This window comes from Rhipicephalus microplus, chromosome 3 (genome assembly GCF_043290135.1).
Source record: "Rhipicephalus microplus isolate Deutch F79 chromosome 3, USDA_Rmic, whole genome shotgun sequence".
Lineage (NCBI taxonomy): Eukaryota > Metazoa > Arthropoda > Arachnida > Ixodida > Ixodidae > Rhipicephalus > Rhipicephalus microplus.
This window is the reverse complement of record NC_134702.1, coordinates 40952660-40967265: the sequence shown is the minus strand read 5'-3', so window position 1 is coordinate 40967265 and position 14606 is coordinate 40952660. Positions and strand designations below refer to the sequence as shown.

Genomic DNA, 14606 nt, shown 5'->3' with positions numbered 1-14606 from the left:
AGAAAGAAAGAAAGAAAGAAAGAAAGAAAGACGAAGACGGGATGAGTGCTAACCTACAAAACTTCTTCCCGCGTTGCGTATGAGTCATGTCTTTCATCCGTTTTTTTTTTTTTATTGGCCGGCACTACTGTGCGGTTCCAAGTGCGGTTAGATGCTCTTTGCGCCGCCAGACTCCAGGTGGTGATATACCACGGTTTTTGAGTATACTGACAGATGGCTCCGTCTATAAATACCAGCCCACACTTCTGTGGCACCGTCAACCGATTTCACTCGAGAGGGCTCTATGTCGTGACGAAATTAAACATCACTCGAGAACATGCGTTTTAGACTAGCCATAGTGTTGCACCTATCCGCGAGGACAAGGAAGACGGGTGTACGCGCCAGCCACCCCGAGCCGCAGCTAGACAGAAGACGACGACACGGCGAGATTTGACCTGCCGTTTGCGCTTACCTTCACGAAACAAATTCAATCGAATTTTAACTGGCTATTTGTGTCTTATTAATGCAGTAATAGTTTCACATAAAAAGGTAATTTTTTATTGTTATTATTATTATTACTTTTTTAATCGCGTTCATTTTTTTAGTTAAAATAATGGCTATAATGCCTGGTCTGAATGGGAGGAGAACAAAACAATTGTTCCACTGTTGTCGTTTTGCGTACGTTATTTTTTTCCATAAAAATGTGTTATTAACTCATGATATCAATTCTCAACCGATCGCTTAGTGTGGGTAGGAGCCATATTTGAAAGCATCATCATCATCATTATCAGCATCATCATCATCATCAACAACAACAACAACAACAACAACATGTTGGCCGCTCTTGCACTCACCACCGTGGCCTGAAAAAAAAAACGGACCCTTCAGCCATACATGTCTCGGTCTCCCTTTTGCGTAACATTAATAAAAACGGAAGAATGAAGTGAATATTTATTTATTTAATAACACCTAACTTTTATTAAAGTGCTCGTTTCGCAGAAATGCCGGTTTCTATGTCAGATAGCGCTCTATGGATTAACATTGACTGATAGGCTCGCGAATACTTTTTTCATAATTTGCATTTGATGCAGGGATGTTACGTCACAAGGCAGTGGAAAAGAAGCTGGTTTATTTTAAAGATGGCTGCCCGTGCGATACGGTGTGCAATCAAGCGTCCAAGAGAAGAAATTGTCACTGCGCATGCGCTCATTCGGCCGACGAACAATGCGAAACGTTTTTCAGCTTCAGTTTTCAAGAGCCAAAATAACACTTCACGTTATACCTGACCTTGTATAGGCTGACGGGTTTCACGGACGGCCATCCGCGTTTGCATTGCTGAATCGATGTAGAACGTGGACTATACTTTGGTGTAAAGCATCTCTGTTGCACAACGTAGTATTCTTTCCCTATTAAAATGGCCGACAGCAACTTTGTCCTAAACTTGCTGTTCAGATTATAAAATCGCACATCTGTGTAACATATTCCAGTGTTCTAGCGTACAGATAAAGTGAGTGCACTGCGCCAGCGGCACTGGATATACGGCCGCTGTCAGAACAAAGGGTGTTGGCAAATGAGTTTTTCGAAAGGCCACACGATGGAATGTCTATGAAAGTGAGAAATACTTGTTTTCTCTCCCCATTTTCAGCAAAAGCTTTTGAGAAAGTGGTTCCAACAAGCCGGAACATGCTTTGATTCGCCTGCTATCTATCTATCTATCTATCTATCTATCTATCTATCTATCTATCTTCAGTCGAGTCGTGCTTTCTAGTGACTACATTTCCCGAACTTGAAGCTAACCTCTGAGGGGTGACATACAGCTCTGTAATTTCACGACACGTGAGAGAGAGAGAGAGAGAGAGAGAGAGAGAGAGAGAGAGAGAGAGAGAGAAGAACTTTATTTGAGTCCAGTGCAGACGCTGAAGACGTTGGGCTGGTCTGGCCCAACGGCCCTGTCGCGGGCGCACTTGATGGCCAGGATTTGGTTCTGAAGATGTGGGCTGACGGTTCTGCTCAGCCTATACTATAGTTACCTGAAATGTAGCCCAAACCTTCAGAACACGTGACAAATGTGCACGTGCGCTTTTACCGTGCGTCTCCGTTTTCTCCGTGCTCTGTATGAATGGAGGAAGGAAGCGAAATTCGTTCGGCTTCCTTTAAGCAATCACACCCCAATTACTACTCCTACGCTTATACACTCTATATTTGCAACGCATGCCCCATGTAACTTTCCTCATATATGTACATAGAGTAAATGTCGTAATCGCCAACACAGATAACGTGTTCCCCAACGTTGTGATCATTACATGGCATTTTTGGATATGTAAGAATGACCCTGCAACTGTCTGTGTCTGAAATAGCGTAGTAGTGTCGTTATAATGCAGAAACTTCTATCTATAGGCACACTGCGACGGGAGTCGTCGCTGTTGTGACGAACGATGCATGTACCGATTAGGCGATCACAATCACGTTGCAGCACGCGTTCTGCATGCGTCTTTCAACCCTTCGCAATTACGGCGCGCCGACCTGCGACCTCTCGTAGTCTCGACATCGACGCCATCTTGATAGCGCCGACCTTTCGGAAGAGTGCACTAAAAGTGGGGGTCACTACACTTCGAAGGGCGTGACCGTTTGCTCCGAGAGTTCAACGAGTTGCCATACACTGCAGGGTCGTCTAGTGACAACGGCCCCGGAAAGCGCCTCACTTTATTTATTTTTTCAATCATTGCTCCTAGGATGCGACTATAGCGTGCAGGTTGAATTCCTCGCACGCGTTTGCACCCGGATCGAGGTGTATTCGGCCATTCTCCTTGTACACAGCCATTGTGGCTCTTCTAGGTAGGGTCCTGTGCCGAGTGTAGGCGAATATAGAAAGGTAGTAATCGGTAAGATGCCCGGGTGTCAGCGTGCGGAACAATGATGTATAGATAATGAGAGGGATGCAGGAAATAAACAATATAAAAGGAATAGAGAATGTTCAGAATCCGTGCACGTAGTGCGAGGGACCCGCGCATACAATGACAACAGCATAAGCTCAAAGAGACTTGCATGAAGTATGCCTCATAATAAAAATGAGAATAGGTGCCAATGCTTTCCTAGACGTATACAATGAGGAGTGTATGCAGAGTGCCTGCATGTATACATGGTGTGGAGAGCCGCGTTGGGAAGTGTGCAGAAGGCGACATTTGGTGAATGTACTGAGATGAAATATCTTCAGGATATAACTGGAGGGAAGATAAATAATTACTTTCTGTGGAACTACGTTCCCAAACCGGGGCATGTTTATGATTTTCTCGGTAGCGGTGAACTGGAGTTCTCTAAACACCGTCTAAATTGTAAGTGCACTGGCATTCGTATTTTGCCTTCGTCGAAAAGCGACCGTCTCACGTGGCTTGTAATGACTCGGTCCGCATCCCCGAGTGCAACAGTGCGACAACATAGCAGCAAAAGCGGCCGCGTTACGTTGCGCAAAAAAAAAAATTAATGCCTTATTTACCCTGTGTGTGAAGAAAGCACGAATGTCAAGTGAAACGCGTCTTTCAACTGAAGCGAAGTCACTCTGACATGATGCTGCGCTCCTGTGACCCCACGGGTGCACGTGAAAGACGCTGAAACAGTGCTCAAAGGAACATACCTACGCGAAGGTCGAGCTTTCACATCCCTCGCAGCAGCGTGGAGACTGTACGGCCACGACTGGAATGCCGTGTGTACGACTCGCAAAGACAACTGCCGTTATGAACTCTTGTGTGGGCTGATGATTTTGTACTTCGTTAGTTTGTTTTCATTTTATGGAGTGGCGCGTGTGTAATGACGTCACGGGAAGAAGACCTTGAGAACGGCAGGAACCTTGAGACAATGTGAAGGCGTTGTTTCGCTTCAACATTGTCATAATTACTGCACTTCAGTTAGAAACTACAACTATAATACTACGTGTGATGGAATGGTAACGCATGCCATCAATGGGTATAGTTCATGGCCCTTTGAAAGAAGACACATGTTCTTTCTTTGTTAATGAAGTGGCATCTGTGACTTGTTTTATATTCTACAGCATCACTAAGTGCCACTTATCCTATATATATTCTTTTAAAATATTCCCGTCAATAGCAAACCTTGAGTTGCGTCCTTCATTCAGATCTTAAAAGAGGGGTCCACGGTAGTGAAATATGTTTTTTTTTTTACTTTTATGGCTATAATTTTTAGCTACCTAAACATCTCGTGACACATCGTATGCCTCTTGCCTTATATCTCTGTATGAATTACATGAATAATACCCTCGACATTGATATTCTTTTGTTTCAGTTGTAGTCTAATGCCGCGAGTAATTCACGGCTAAGTTTAATTACCCACCATGATTTTTGCTTCTTCCGTCAAGTACCCAGCTGTACGAAACGCACTACCCGTCACGCGAATACGGACGGATCTGAAGGAACGTTATCCGGTCACACACGTCCAGCGCATACATCCTCTTCGCTGTTCGTAACTAAACACCCACGTAGTGCTACTTTACGGTGGTGGCTCTTTCCTTCAGCTTGAAGACGTTGTCTTTTGCATAATGAAACCGATATACTGCGACAGCAACTAAAATTATTTCGGTAACGAGTTATCCGCATTGCTCCGGCAAATTAGTACTGCTCTCATGTAAAAGGAAGGGCCGATTTATGTAGTGGGGTGCTAAAATGGGTCGCGTATACAGGTGAGATTTATTCAGAGCGCTGACAGCACAACCATGTGCAACAGGCAACCTTTATTACCTCGTACCATACCTGGAAACGAGGAAGTCGGTGGAACAAACATATTGTCTCGCGAAAGTGGGTTTTTTTTCTTTTCTTTTTTTTTCCTTTTAACACATTGTTCACAGTGTCAGTTGCAAGTTATCTGCGCATTTCTCGTTCCGACAGTTGCACACATTGCGCTCAAGAGTGTAATCCTTACTCTTTCCTTCCCTCACCATTTCTCTACCTTGACCTGAAGGTCACGTGATTGAATCCGGCCGAGGCAACCACATTTGTATGGAGTCGAAACGCTGAGGCACGCGTACTTATGAAATTTTCGGAGCCCTCTCATAACCATATCGTCGCTTTGGGACGCAGAGCCCCTAGCAATTATTGGTCGGAGCAGAAAGGTGTGCCGAAGATGTTTCGTAGAAAGATCATGTTCCCTCTAAATTATGCTGGCCCGGCTCCAATACTTTCGAGCGATTGGAGGCGCAGCTCACCAGCTCTGACCCAGAGGTACAGCTTGCGCTCCTGGGTCACGTCAGACAGGCGGCAGTAGCCAGTGGAGTGCTGGAATCGGGGCCCCACCCATCGAGCTCATGGCTCGTTTTACCAAGCTTGTTCTTGTTGACCTTCTCTCGTGGCTCATATCCACCAATTATGAAATGGAAGCGCACAACGTAGAAGCAGACGGAAAGACAGGGACAAGCGCTAATATCCACCGTACGGGATTGGTCGAGAATTTAGTGGTCCTACAGAATATTATAGAGCTTTATAGTAATAGAAGTGATAAATTTAAAGAGCTTACGAATTTTAGAATTAAATTTTGATGCTCACTCAAATGTACAAAATATGAAGCTCCTTGTATTAGTAATTGATAATAAATTAAATCGACGCCCTATTTAAGAAAACACAAATAGTTAAAAAATAAAACTTGCGCATGTGCCGGTACAGAAGGGTAATAATACAGATTAGTTTGTTATCTTTTAATCCTCATACGAGTAAAGTTCCTTCTTCATGGTCCCTCGTGCTGTTGGTGCGTGTGCTGTGCTCTTCAGGCGTCAAAGGCCTCCTGAACGTGCCTGTAGTTCATTGTTCCGAACGAGACGTTCTGCGTTGTCTGCGCGGTGAAGGCAAGTCAGCAAGATCGATAGGCTCACGTCAACCGTCTCGCTTTGCATCGACGAGTGGTTGTCGCGTCGGGATTCCCGTGCAGCTCATCGGTCGCCTTCTGATTTATTTATATGTGCGGTTTAACGTCCCAAAAGCACCATATGGGGATGAAAGACGCCGTAGCGGAGGGCTCCGGAGATTTCGACCACCTGGGGGTTCTTTAACGTGCACCCAAATCTGAACGCACGGGCCTACAACATTTCCGCCTCCATCGGAAATGCAGACGCCGCAGCCGGGATTCGATCCCGCGGCCTGCGGGTCAGCAGCCGAGTACCTTAGCCACTAGACCACCGCGGCGGGGTCATCGGTCGCCTTCTTTGCGTGCAGAGGCCAACAGCTGGAGTTGTTAATAATAATGACTGTCGAGGTGGCTAGGTGGCTGCGCTCACTATCGGTACGTCGCATAGTGAGCGCAGCTTTCAGTAAGTCGCGCAAAGCTGCGTCACCGTAGCTGGTGGGCACTTAGCGGGTCCTTCTTTTGTTAGGCTTTTACCCTCTCACCTGTCCCTTTCTCACGCCTTGTTATTCTATACAATACTATATTATACTATGGATGGCTATGCTTGGTCTCTCTCTTTATTAATTTTAGTATGTGCGTTTCTATTTATTTCTTCTATGTTTATTTGTCTGTCCACTTCAGGGCTTTTTGTGGACTACAGCCCTATGGGATTGCCTCTCAGTGGTCTAGAGCACCGTCACATCATGCGCGTCAGGGCTGCTGGTCCTTTCCTACTTTGATTTCCCTCTCTCTCCCTCATCTTTCTACTTCCTTTCCCTCAACGTAGGGTAGCCAACCGGTCGTGTACCTGGTTAACTCCCCTACCTTCTTTCGTTTTATACCTTCTGTCCTTTCTTCTTCTTTCCTCCCTATCTTTTATCGTCTTTCTTTTCCACCCTCGAACTCGCATGGAGGAAAAAAAAACTAGAATGGGAGCGTCATAAAAATCTAAAAGAAAAGGAGTCCCGGATGACGTGATAACAAAGCGCTACCACTTATCAGCTCTCTGGGGTGGCGGCGTTGCGCTAGTCCTATCTGTACCCAGGAGGCACGGCGCCCTGGTGGGGAGGCGTCACTAGAAGTTTACCTTCCGAGGCTAGCAGAACCATGTGATGCTCCTTTATAGTCATTTCCTTCTTTCATGTGCGCTCGAAAACTATTCGACGTCAATATAACGGTGGCAAGGGGTCTGCTGGGTTCGTTTCGCGACAGCTGCCACTGTGTATACCACTCGTTTTGCGAATCAACAACGTCATCTAAGGTACACTACACCAAGAGTGATGAGTGGTTAACGTGGCAACTCTGTGCGATCACGGGTAGAACAACGGGCTTGTCGACAACGCTCGATAAAAATCGAGGCGTCGGCAAAGTCACAGAGGCAAGCCGGGCTGAGTCAGCCTGCAGCTGCTGTCGTGAAGCGCACAAGTGGAGCATATGGAGCGGCCAGAAATGAAAGAATATAAAGCTTGATAGTGGAAAGGCTGGAAGTGTGAGGCCGGCCCCGCGCCTGTCATCATTGTATACACGGCCGCTATATCGCAGAAAAGGAGGAACACAATCCTTTTAGCTTTTGTTCGCAGTTGCTCTGCCGAGGCTACACACCCGTTTTCCTTTTATCTATATATTTGTTTTTTTTTTTTTTTTGCTCGGCAGCTCCATCGTCGGCTGCAGCTGTGCAACCTATACCAATAGCTGGTTTCCTTGAATGCAATCGCTCGTATTTCAAAATCGCGTGTTGCTTAAGCGAGAACAAAACCTCACCTCTTTTTTTTTACTTTTGTCCATCTCTTCCAAGTGCATTGTTCAATCGCCGATATCAGAGTATCGCGACAAAAAATTCATTCGCGTAGCATTCATTTGCTCTAGTGGCCTGATCGAATGTACCCGATCTCTTTAAATATTAGCTGACGTGTTGTATATCACCCCGTGGCCACAGTCGTGCACAGCCGCGCGCAATTGGGTCACTCTCTCAGATTGGCGGTTTACCAGAGGTCCACCTATTGGCACACATCGTGTTCCATAAGACATCAAAGACACCATAAACGACACTGTGCATTACTAATGCAGAAAAAAAATGGGAGCAGGAGGTCTGTTGGATACGACGTTTCGACCGGTCTTCTATTTTTTCATGGCCGTGCGTACGTTAGCAACATCACGTGCGAAAGAGAGAGAGAGATAACGATGCAAGGAAAGGCAGGGAGGTTAACCAGACGCTGCACTGGGGAAGGGATGAAGGGGAGAAAAGAGGTTGCAGAGAGATAAGAAGGTGCGAGAATGCCCCTCCGCGGTGGTCTAGTGGCTAAGGTACTCGGCTGCTGACCCGCAGGGCGCGGGTTCGAATCCCGGCTGCGGCGGCTGCATTTCCGATGGAGGCGGAAATGTTGTAGGCCCGTGTGCTCAGATTTGGGTGCACGTTAAAGAACCCCAGGTGGTCTAAATTTCCGGAGCCCTCCACTACGGCGTCTCTCATAATCATATAGTGGTTTTGGGACCTTAAACCCCACATATCAATCAATCAATCAAGAAGGTGCGAGAAATACCGAAAACTCTTTTTACCATGGCCGGTCGTACGTCGGCAGCATCCCATGCGACCAGAACTGTCTACCACAATTCATTTTAGCGGCAATTCTATGCAAATGTTCCTCCCGTAGTTTTGGCTTAGCGCGTCACTTCGCACAGCGCTCGCAATGGCTCACTCGGGCACCTATTCGCGCCGTGAACTTTCACGCTAAACGAGTCAGAGCGCATCCGGTGCGTGTCAGGGCATTTTTTGTTTTCTTTTTCAAAAAAAAAAAACACGGTGCTGTCCGCGCATGCTGAACTGAAACACAGCTGTTTTCGTGGTGTCCTTAGCCGGTGGCATTGTGACTGTTCCGTTCGTGTACACGGCATTATACACGAGGTCACAAGGCCACAAGCTCTTCGAAACCGCGGCGATGGCAAGAACACAGTCAGATGTATGGGGAAGCATTTGTATCCGTGACTACGATCGTTTGTATATATACAAAACGATACCTGTCCATGTAGCGTTTACTCTGTACCGGAGTTTTATTTGCTATGTCTATTGTTCAGTTCTCGAGGATGGCTTTGTGGGCGAGTTGGCATTGCATCATGAAAGGCTACAGCGTACGTAGACGGGGACGAAGGAAGAACACTCGAGACAGCTCTTGCGTAGTCTTCCTTAGTCGCTGTCTATGTGTGCTGTTGCATTTCAGATTGTTCAGTGTTCCAGAGTAAAAAAAATGCCGAATAATAAAAAAATTTTGACCGAAGCTCCTAGTGGGCCGGACATTAGCTTCAATTCGAAATGAAAGCAGCCTCATCTCCTACTTAAAACGCTCTGATCGAAAGCAAAGAGGCTAGCAAATTGACGATATGAAAGGAACGCCGCCTGGGGGTAGAAACATGATAGGAATTGTCAAGTCGCATGGTCATCCGACTGGGCCGATGAATGTACTCCTAATTTGCATAATAATAAACTCACCAACGCGTGCTAAGAATTGTTACGTTGCGTATAGGCGTTGTGGTATAGAGCGGATTACGTGACAGTGACATTACGGCGCAGTACATTGTTAGAGAATACGTTTGTTGATTTTAAAGGTGGTTACGCTGCCGTATCAAGAGCAAGCAAGGATGCTGTAGAGTTGGTGCTACATCATGAAATAGATGCACTCATGCAAACGTTCGCAAATGCATGTGTCCCTTTGTGTCCCTCTAGTTTCGTGTCACGCATGAAACTTAAAATGACAGGTGCGTACCGTACGTTATCTCGCAGTGCTCTCACATACGATGCCTTCTAGGTTGTCATATGTTTTGTGTCTTTGCACTCAATTTTGTGCATATTTTTGCTAAGCGAGAAGCCTTGGAAGTCACCAACCTCTGCATTACACCAGTCCAACGAAAAAAAATTAACTTTGTTCAACTTTATAGTGCTGGCAAATCCATTACATTTTCGATGTGCAGTTTCCCCGCTGACTCGGCTGTATCGCGGCGCATCTGTCATCATCGACGGAAACGGAAGAACGTTAGCGAGTGTTCACAGCTTAAAGTTCATGCAGCGTTGAACCATCTGTATATAGGAGCTAATCAGATAACGCGGAATGATTATTCGAAGTAAAAAAAAGGCTCAAAACAGGTGACTTATCTTAAGGTACCCCGGTAAAAATAAGTACGTTTCGCGGACTCACTGATTTGTTTACATCTTGGCAGCACTAGTTTTGCCATGAAGTTGGCTGCCGTATATAGAGAAGGCGGTCGTTATGCATAATACTTCACCTCCCTCCTTCTCTAGTACCCTCATTTTTGTCTCCCCTTACCCCTCCCCCAGTGCAGGGTAGCAAACCAGATACTTCCTTCCCGGTTAACCACCCTGCCTTTCCGCATTCCTTTTCTATCTCTCTCTCTCGTTAGCTGACTTGTGCAACATCCTATAGTTTCACACCGTGTTCTTTGGGGGCACCTAATACTAACGTAGATACAGAAAAGAGAACTGTCACTATTTTGAATATTAGTTCGTTCAGTAGGTGACAACCAGTGCTTCCACTGCAAAAGCTGGCCGGTTGAACATCGTCGGTTGCTAATCGTTGTGAACGGGACGTGTGCTGTGGATACTAGATGTTTCACAACGTGTGTTTTTCTAATATTGTACCCTGATCACAAGGACATTCCCGTCTTGTGTGACTGTCGTCGGTATAACGTACTGACACCATTACCCTTTGACCAAAGACATTTACCAGAGAAAACATTTTGTAAAGTATATATAGACAACGTAGCCGAAAGCGTTCTGGTGTATTTTTTTTTCTTAAGAACAACATACCTGTTTCAAGCGTCATAACGGGTATTGTGTTGTTCCTTTCATGTGTGACAATACTGTTCCCAGTGTAGCGTAGAAGTTCGTTTTTTTTTCCTTCTAGTTAACCATCCCTGCTTTTCCTCTCTGCTCTGTTTCTCTCTCAGCTTGCCTAATGCGCTTCTTTGTTTCGTTTTGCGCAGTCACTGCGGAGGTACACGACACCAACTCCGGCAGCCCTGACAGCTTCGGCAGCAGCGCCAAGACCGAGGAGGCCAAGGGTGCCGGGGGCGGTAGCTCGTGCGACTCGAGCGCCAGCACCGACGAAGGCATCTGCCAGGACGACGCGACGTTGCTCGAAGAGGAGTGCAGCGAGAAGCGCGACTCGGACGCCGCGTCGCTGACACCTCAGAGCGTGAGGCGCAAGGCGCCCTCCCCGGACGCCGCCTCGTGCGCCTCCTCGGTGGCCGGGGGTCCCGACGACCCCGAAGAGGACGACGACATGGCCGGCCGCACCACGATCTTCCACAGCTCGCAGATGAAATGCAAGTCGCCACCGCCGCAACCGCCGCAGCACCCACCGGCGTCTCAACAGCCGGCGCATCAGCAGGTGGCCACGACCCAGGAGCCTGTACAGCAAAAACAGCAACAGCAACAACAACAACAGCAGCAGCAGCAGCAGCTGAAGGAACAACAACAGCAGCAGCAGCAGCAGCAGCAGCAGCAGCAGCAGCAGCAGCGGCAGCAACAACAACAGCAAGCGCCCAGCAACAGGGCCACTCTATCTCCAGTAGTGCTTAAGCCCGTCTCCAAGACATCATCTCCTCGGTCCCCGCTCTCTTCCAATTCCAATGGCATCGGCGACTCGCCGAAGGTAAGATATCAGGTGTAAGGCTTCTTGTGCCAAACGAGATCATAATCCACTTTAAAGGGTCCCTAAACCACACGGAGTTCGAAAGCGAGATAGCAGTTTCTCTCTCGCCTTCATTGCCCATACTACTAGCGCTGTCTCAATCCTTGCCACTTACTTCTGAAAACGCATCAGCTCTAAACATTCAGCCAGGAGGGTTTCCTGCACGCTGCTGTCTCCGCTTGCGCAGTCGCAAATGCAGAAAGTAGAATGGCATCAGTTTGTCGCCTAAGATAGTCGTGCGAGACAGGGCAGAACGGGCATGCGACTGCATGGTAAAGCAGAGTAAACGACAGGTCACAACAGCCATCTTTTGTATGTCGACCAATCGAGAGCTTATGTCATCCTTATGTCACGTGAACAAACGGCCGGCGTCACGAGTCGTGCCGCAAAGATGACAGACACCGGGAGAGAATAACGCAGGCGGTCTTTGTTTTCTCAGAGGTTGTTCAGGGGCCTTTTTAATAAAACAAATACAGTGCTTGTCACATTTTTTTTTTTGCTAACGAGATGAAAAATTTTGAGCACGGGTTGTCGCGAAGTAGAAAAAAAAAACGCGATTATCAGAATATCGGTTCCAGCGGCAACCAGTGTTCACGAATTTTTCTTCTCTTCAAGCTTCCATCTTCGACTGAATTTCTGTCTCTTTAATGGCGTGATTGCTCGTTCTAGATTTTGGTTTATATTTAAGACTATCTAAGGGATACAACAAGAACTTGGTGTACTATCGCCGTCAGATGAATCCCGAACAACGGCAAGCATTAGCAATGGTATTGCGCGCACCGCCCAGTTATCTTTATGGACAGACAGGTGCATATATGTGCGCAGTGCTGCCGAACGAGATGCGCGCTACTGCCCATGGTGATGACTAAAAGGTGTGCGCTATACCACTGCGAATGCTTGCCACTGTTGGAGTTTCGTTTGGCGCCGATAATGCCTGTGCAGCATTTTCCATTCCGTCAGTCAACTGAAACTGGATTTGTTTCCACGCAGTTTCCGTCGCAGGCGCTTCTTCGGCCCACTCCCGGATCCGCGCTGCTGCGAGACGTGCCGCACTCGTCTCCCCCTTTGCGCAACAAGTGTTCCTCGCTGGCCGACCTTCTGGACGCCGACCAACAGCACCATCAACAGCAGCAGTCATCGCAGTCCTCCCAGATGTCGCCGGGCCACACGTCGTCGTCTTCTCCCGGCCAGCCCCGTGGCCAAGTCAAGAAGCCCTTCGAGAACGGCATGAAGAAGGCTTCATCCACGCTGTCGCTGATCACTCCTCCGCTTCAACTGCCTCCCGCACCGACGCCATCAGTGGCTTCCGTCGGCGACGCATCCGTAGCCGAACTCAGCAGCAGTGATTCGGACTACGAAACCATCTGCGCAGTGTCCACTTACAAGGAAGACAAGCTGGTCAAGTCAATGAGGCCGGTGAATCAGGCCGCCGACACGTCTACCTCTTCCTTGGCGACGTCACCCGTGACGCCTTCCCCGCCTCCGCCTCCACCACCCATGGGCACAGTCTTGTCGCCGCCCCCACCTCCTCCACCGCTTCCAAAGGGTTTCGACATCCGCTCCACAGAAAGCACGCTAAGGAGACCCGGGTCGCTGGGCACAAGCAATGGTGGAGACCGCTCGGAGACCTCGTCCAACGCGGACACGGACGAGACGGCATCCTCCACGAGCACAACACACAGCGAAGAAAGGACTCTGCCGAGGTTGTTCGAGAGGCCAATGTCCTTCATCCCGCCCCAGTTCATGCAGCCACCGGACTCGGACACGAACCTCAAGCCCTCCGAGTACCTCAAGACGGTCTCCAACAAGCCCAAGTCACACCTGGTGCACAAGGACTTCAAGGTAGAAAATGGCGTAGCGGCCAAGAAGCCTCTGGGAAGGGTCCTCGACACCCCTCCGGCAGCTTCCGCGGCACAGAACGCGGCGCATTCCATGACGCTGCCCTTGTCTAACAGCATCGCCAACGTCGCCAAGGCTTTGAACGGGCTCAACGGTCTTGGAAGCCCGCACAATGGCACTAACGGTCACGGCGTGCTCTACAATGGGCTCAATGGTCTCAACGGTTCAAAATTAGGCAATGGAAGCCTATGTGGCGGCAGTGTTAGCAGTGGCAGCGTGAACGGTGACGACTCGCCCACCCCTTCGCTTTGCGAAGAGAAGATTCACGGCAGTGGTACGGCCACGAACGGTGACGTCAGCAGCACGTGCAGCACCAACAGCCTACCGCGATCTATTGCGTCGACCCCGTGTTCCCCTCAGCCGAACGGCGGTGCTTTCTCCATCACCAAGGAGCAGCTGCAAAATGTTCAACTGAAGAGGACGGACAAGCCGAGCACGTTGGGTAAGTCTGAAAGAGCGTCGATTACGCATTTATATGCGCAATGTGGTGCTGCGGGCACATGTGTCGCGACTATTGCAGGTCCACCTGTCAGCGAGGTCAATGAAGTGAGCAACACCATCTAAATCTTTAAAATGTCTCCTTCGAAAGAAGTGTCATATCTCATCTTGCTCTTATAGACTTATCTTTTTTTCTAAATGAGAAACTCATCCGAAACTGAGATTTTGCTGCGATATAGAATGCTTTTTACGCTGTCTGCTGCCTGGGGTGAGAATCTAGCGTCCATGAAAACGCAGCCAAAAATACGTAGAAAAAAATGTGTGGTATGTATACAGCTACGTAACCACTGAACAGGGACGCATTTATTTTCGCCTTCAGTGACCTCCTGGTACGTGCACTTTTATTTCTTTTTGTTCTGCGTTGAAATTCCAGCTGTTTTACCCCATTTTCGTGGCTGTATCTTCACATTGTTTATATGTGTGCAGCTTAGCTTCGTTGAACATTGCACAGTCTTTTGGCATGACCTGATTGCGATTGATGTTGAAGAGAGGGAGCCACACTGAGATATGTGGAGGCACTTTATTGTGGCAATAATTCTTATCTCGTGGTGTCGCTGTCTCAGAGAAAGTCGGATGGAAGTATAGGACCGGGCTGTCGACGCACAAGTGAAATCATGATTGTCAAGCAAGTAGGCTCGAGTCCGC

General features: G+C 48.0%; 1 protein-coding gene across 2 annotated transcripts in view; it reads left to right on the top strand.

Annotated features, from left to right (window-relative positions):
• Positions 1–14606, top strand: part of LOC119176002 (uncharacterized) — a 353641-nt gene that overhangs the window by 323479 nt on the left and 15556 nt on the right. For both annotated transcript variants that reach the window (XM_075889318.1, XM_075889319.1), the window contains exons 7-8: positions 10855–11525; positions 12555–13905. In XM_075889318.1, the coding sequence (XP_075745433.1) occupies positions 10855–11525; positions 12555–13905 (2022 nt within the window). The remainder of the gene's footprint in view (positions 1–10854; positions 11526–12554; positions 13906–14606) is intronic.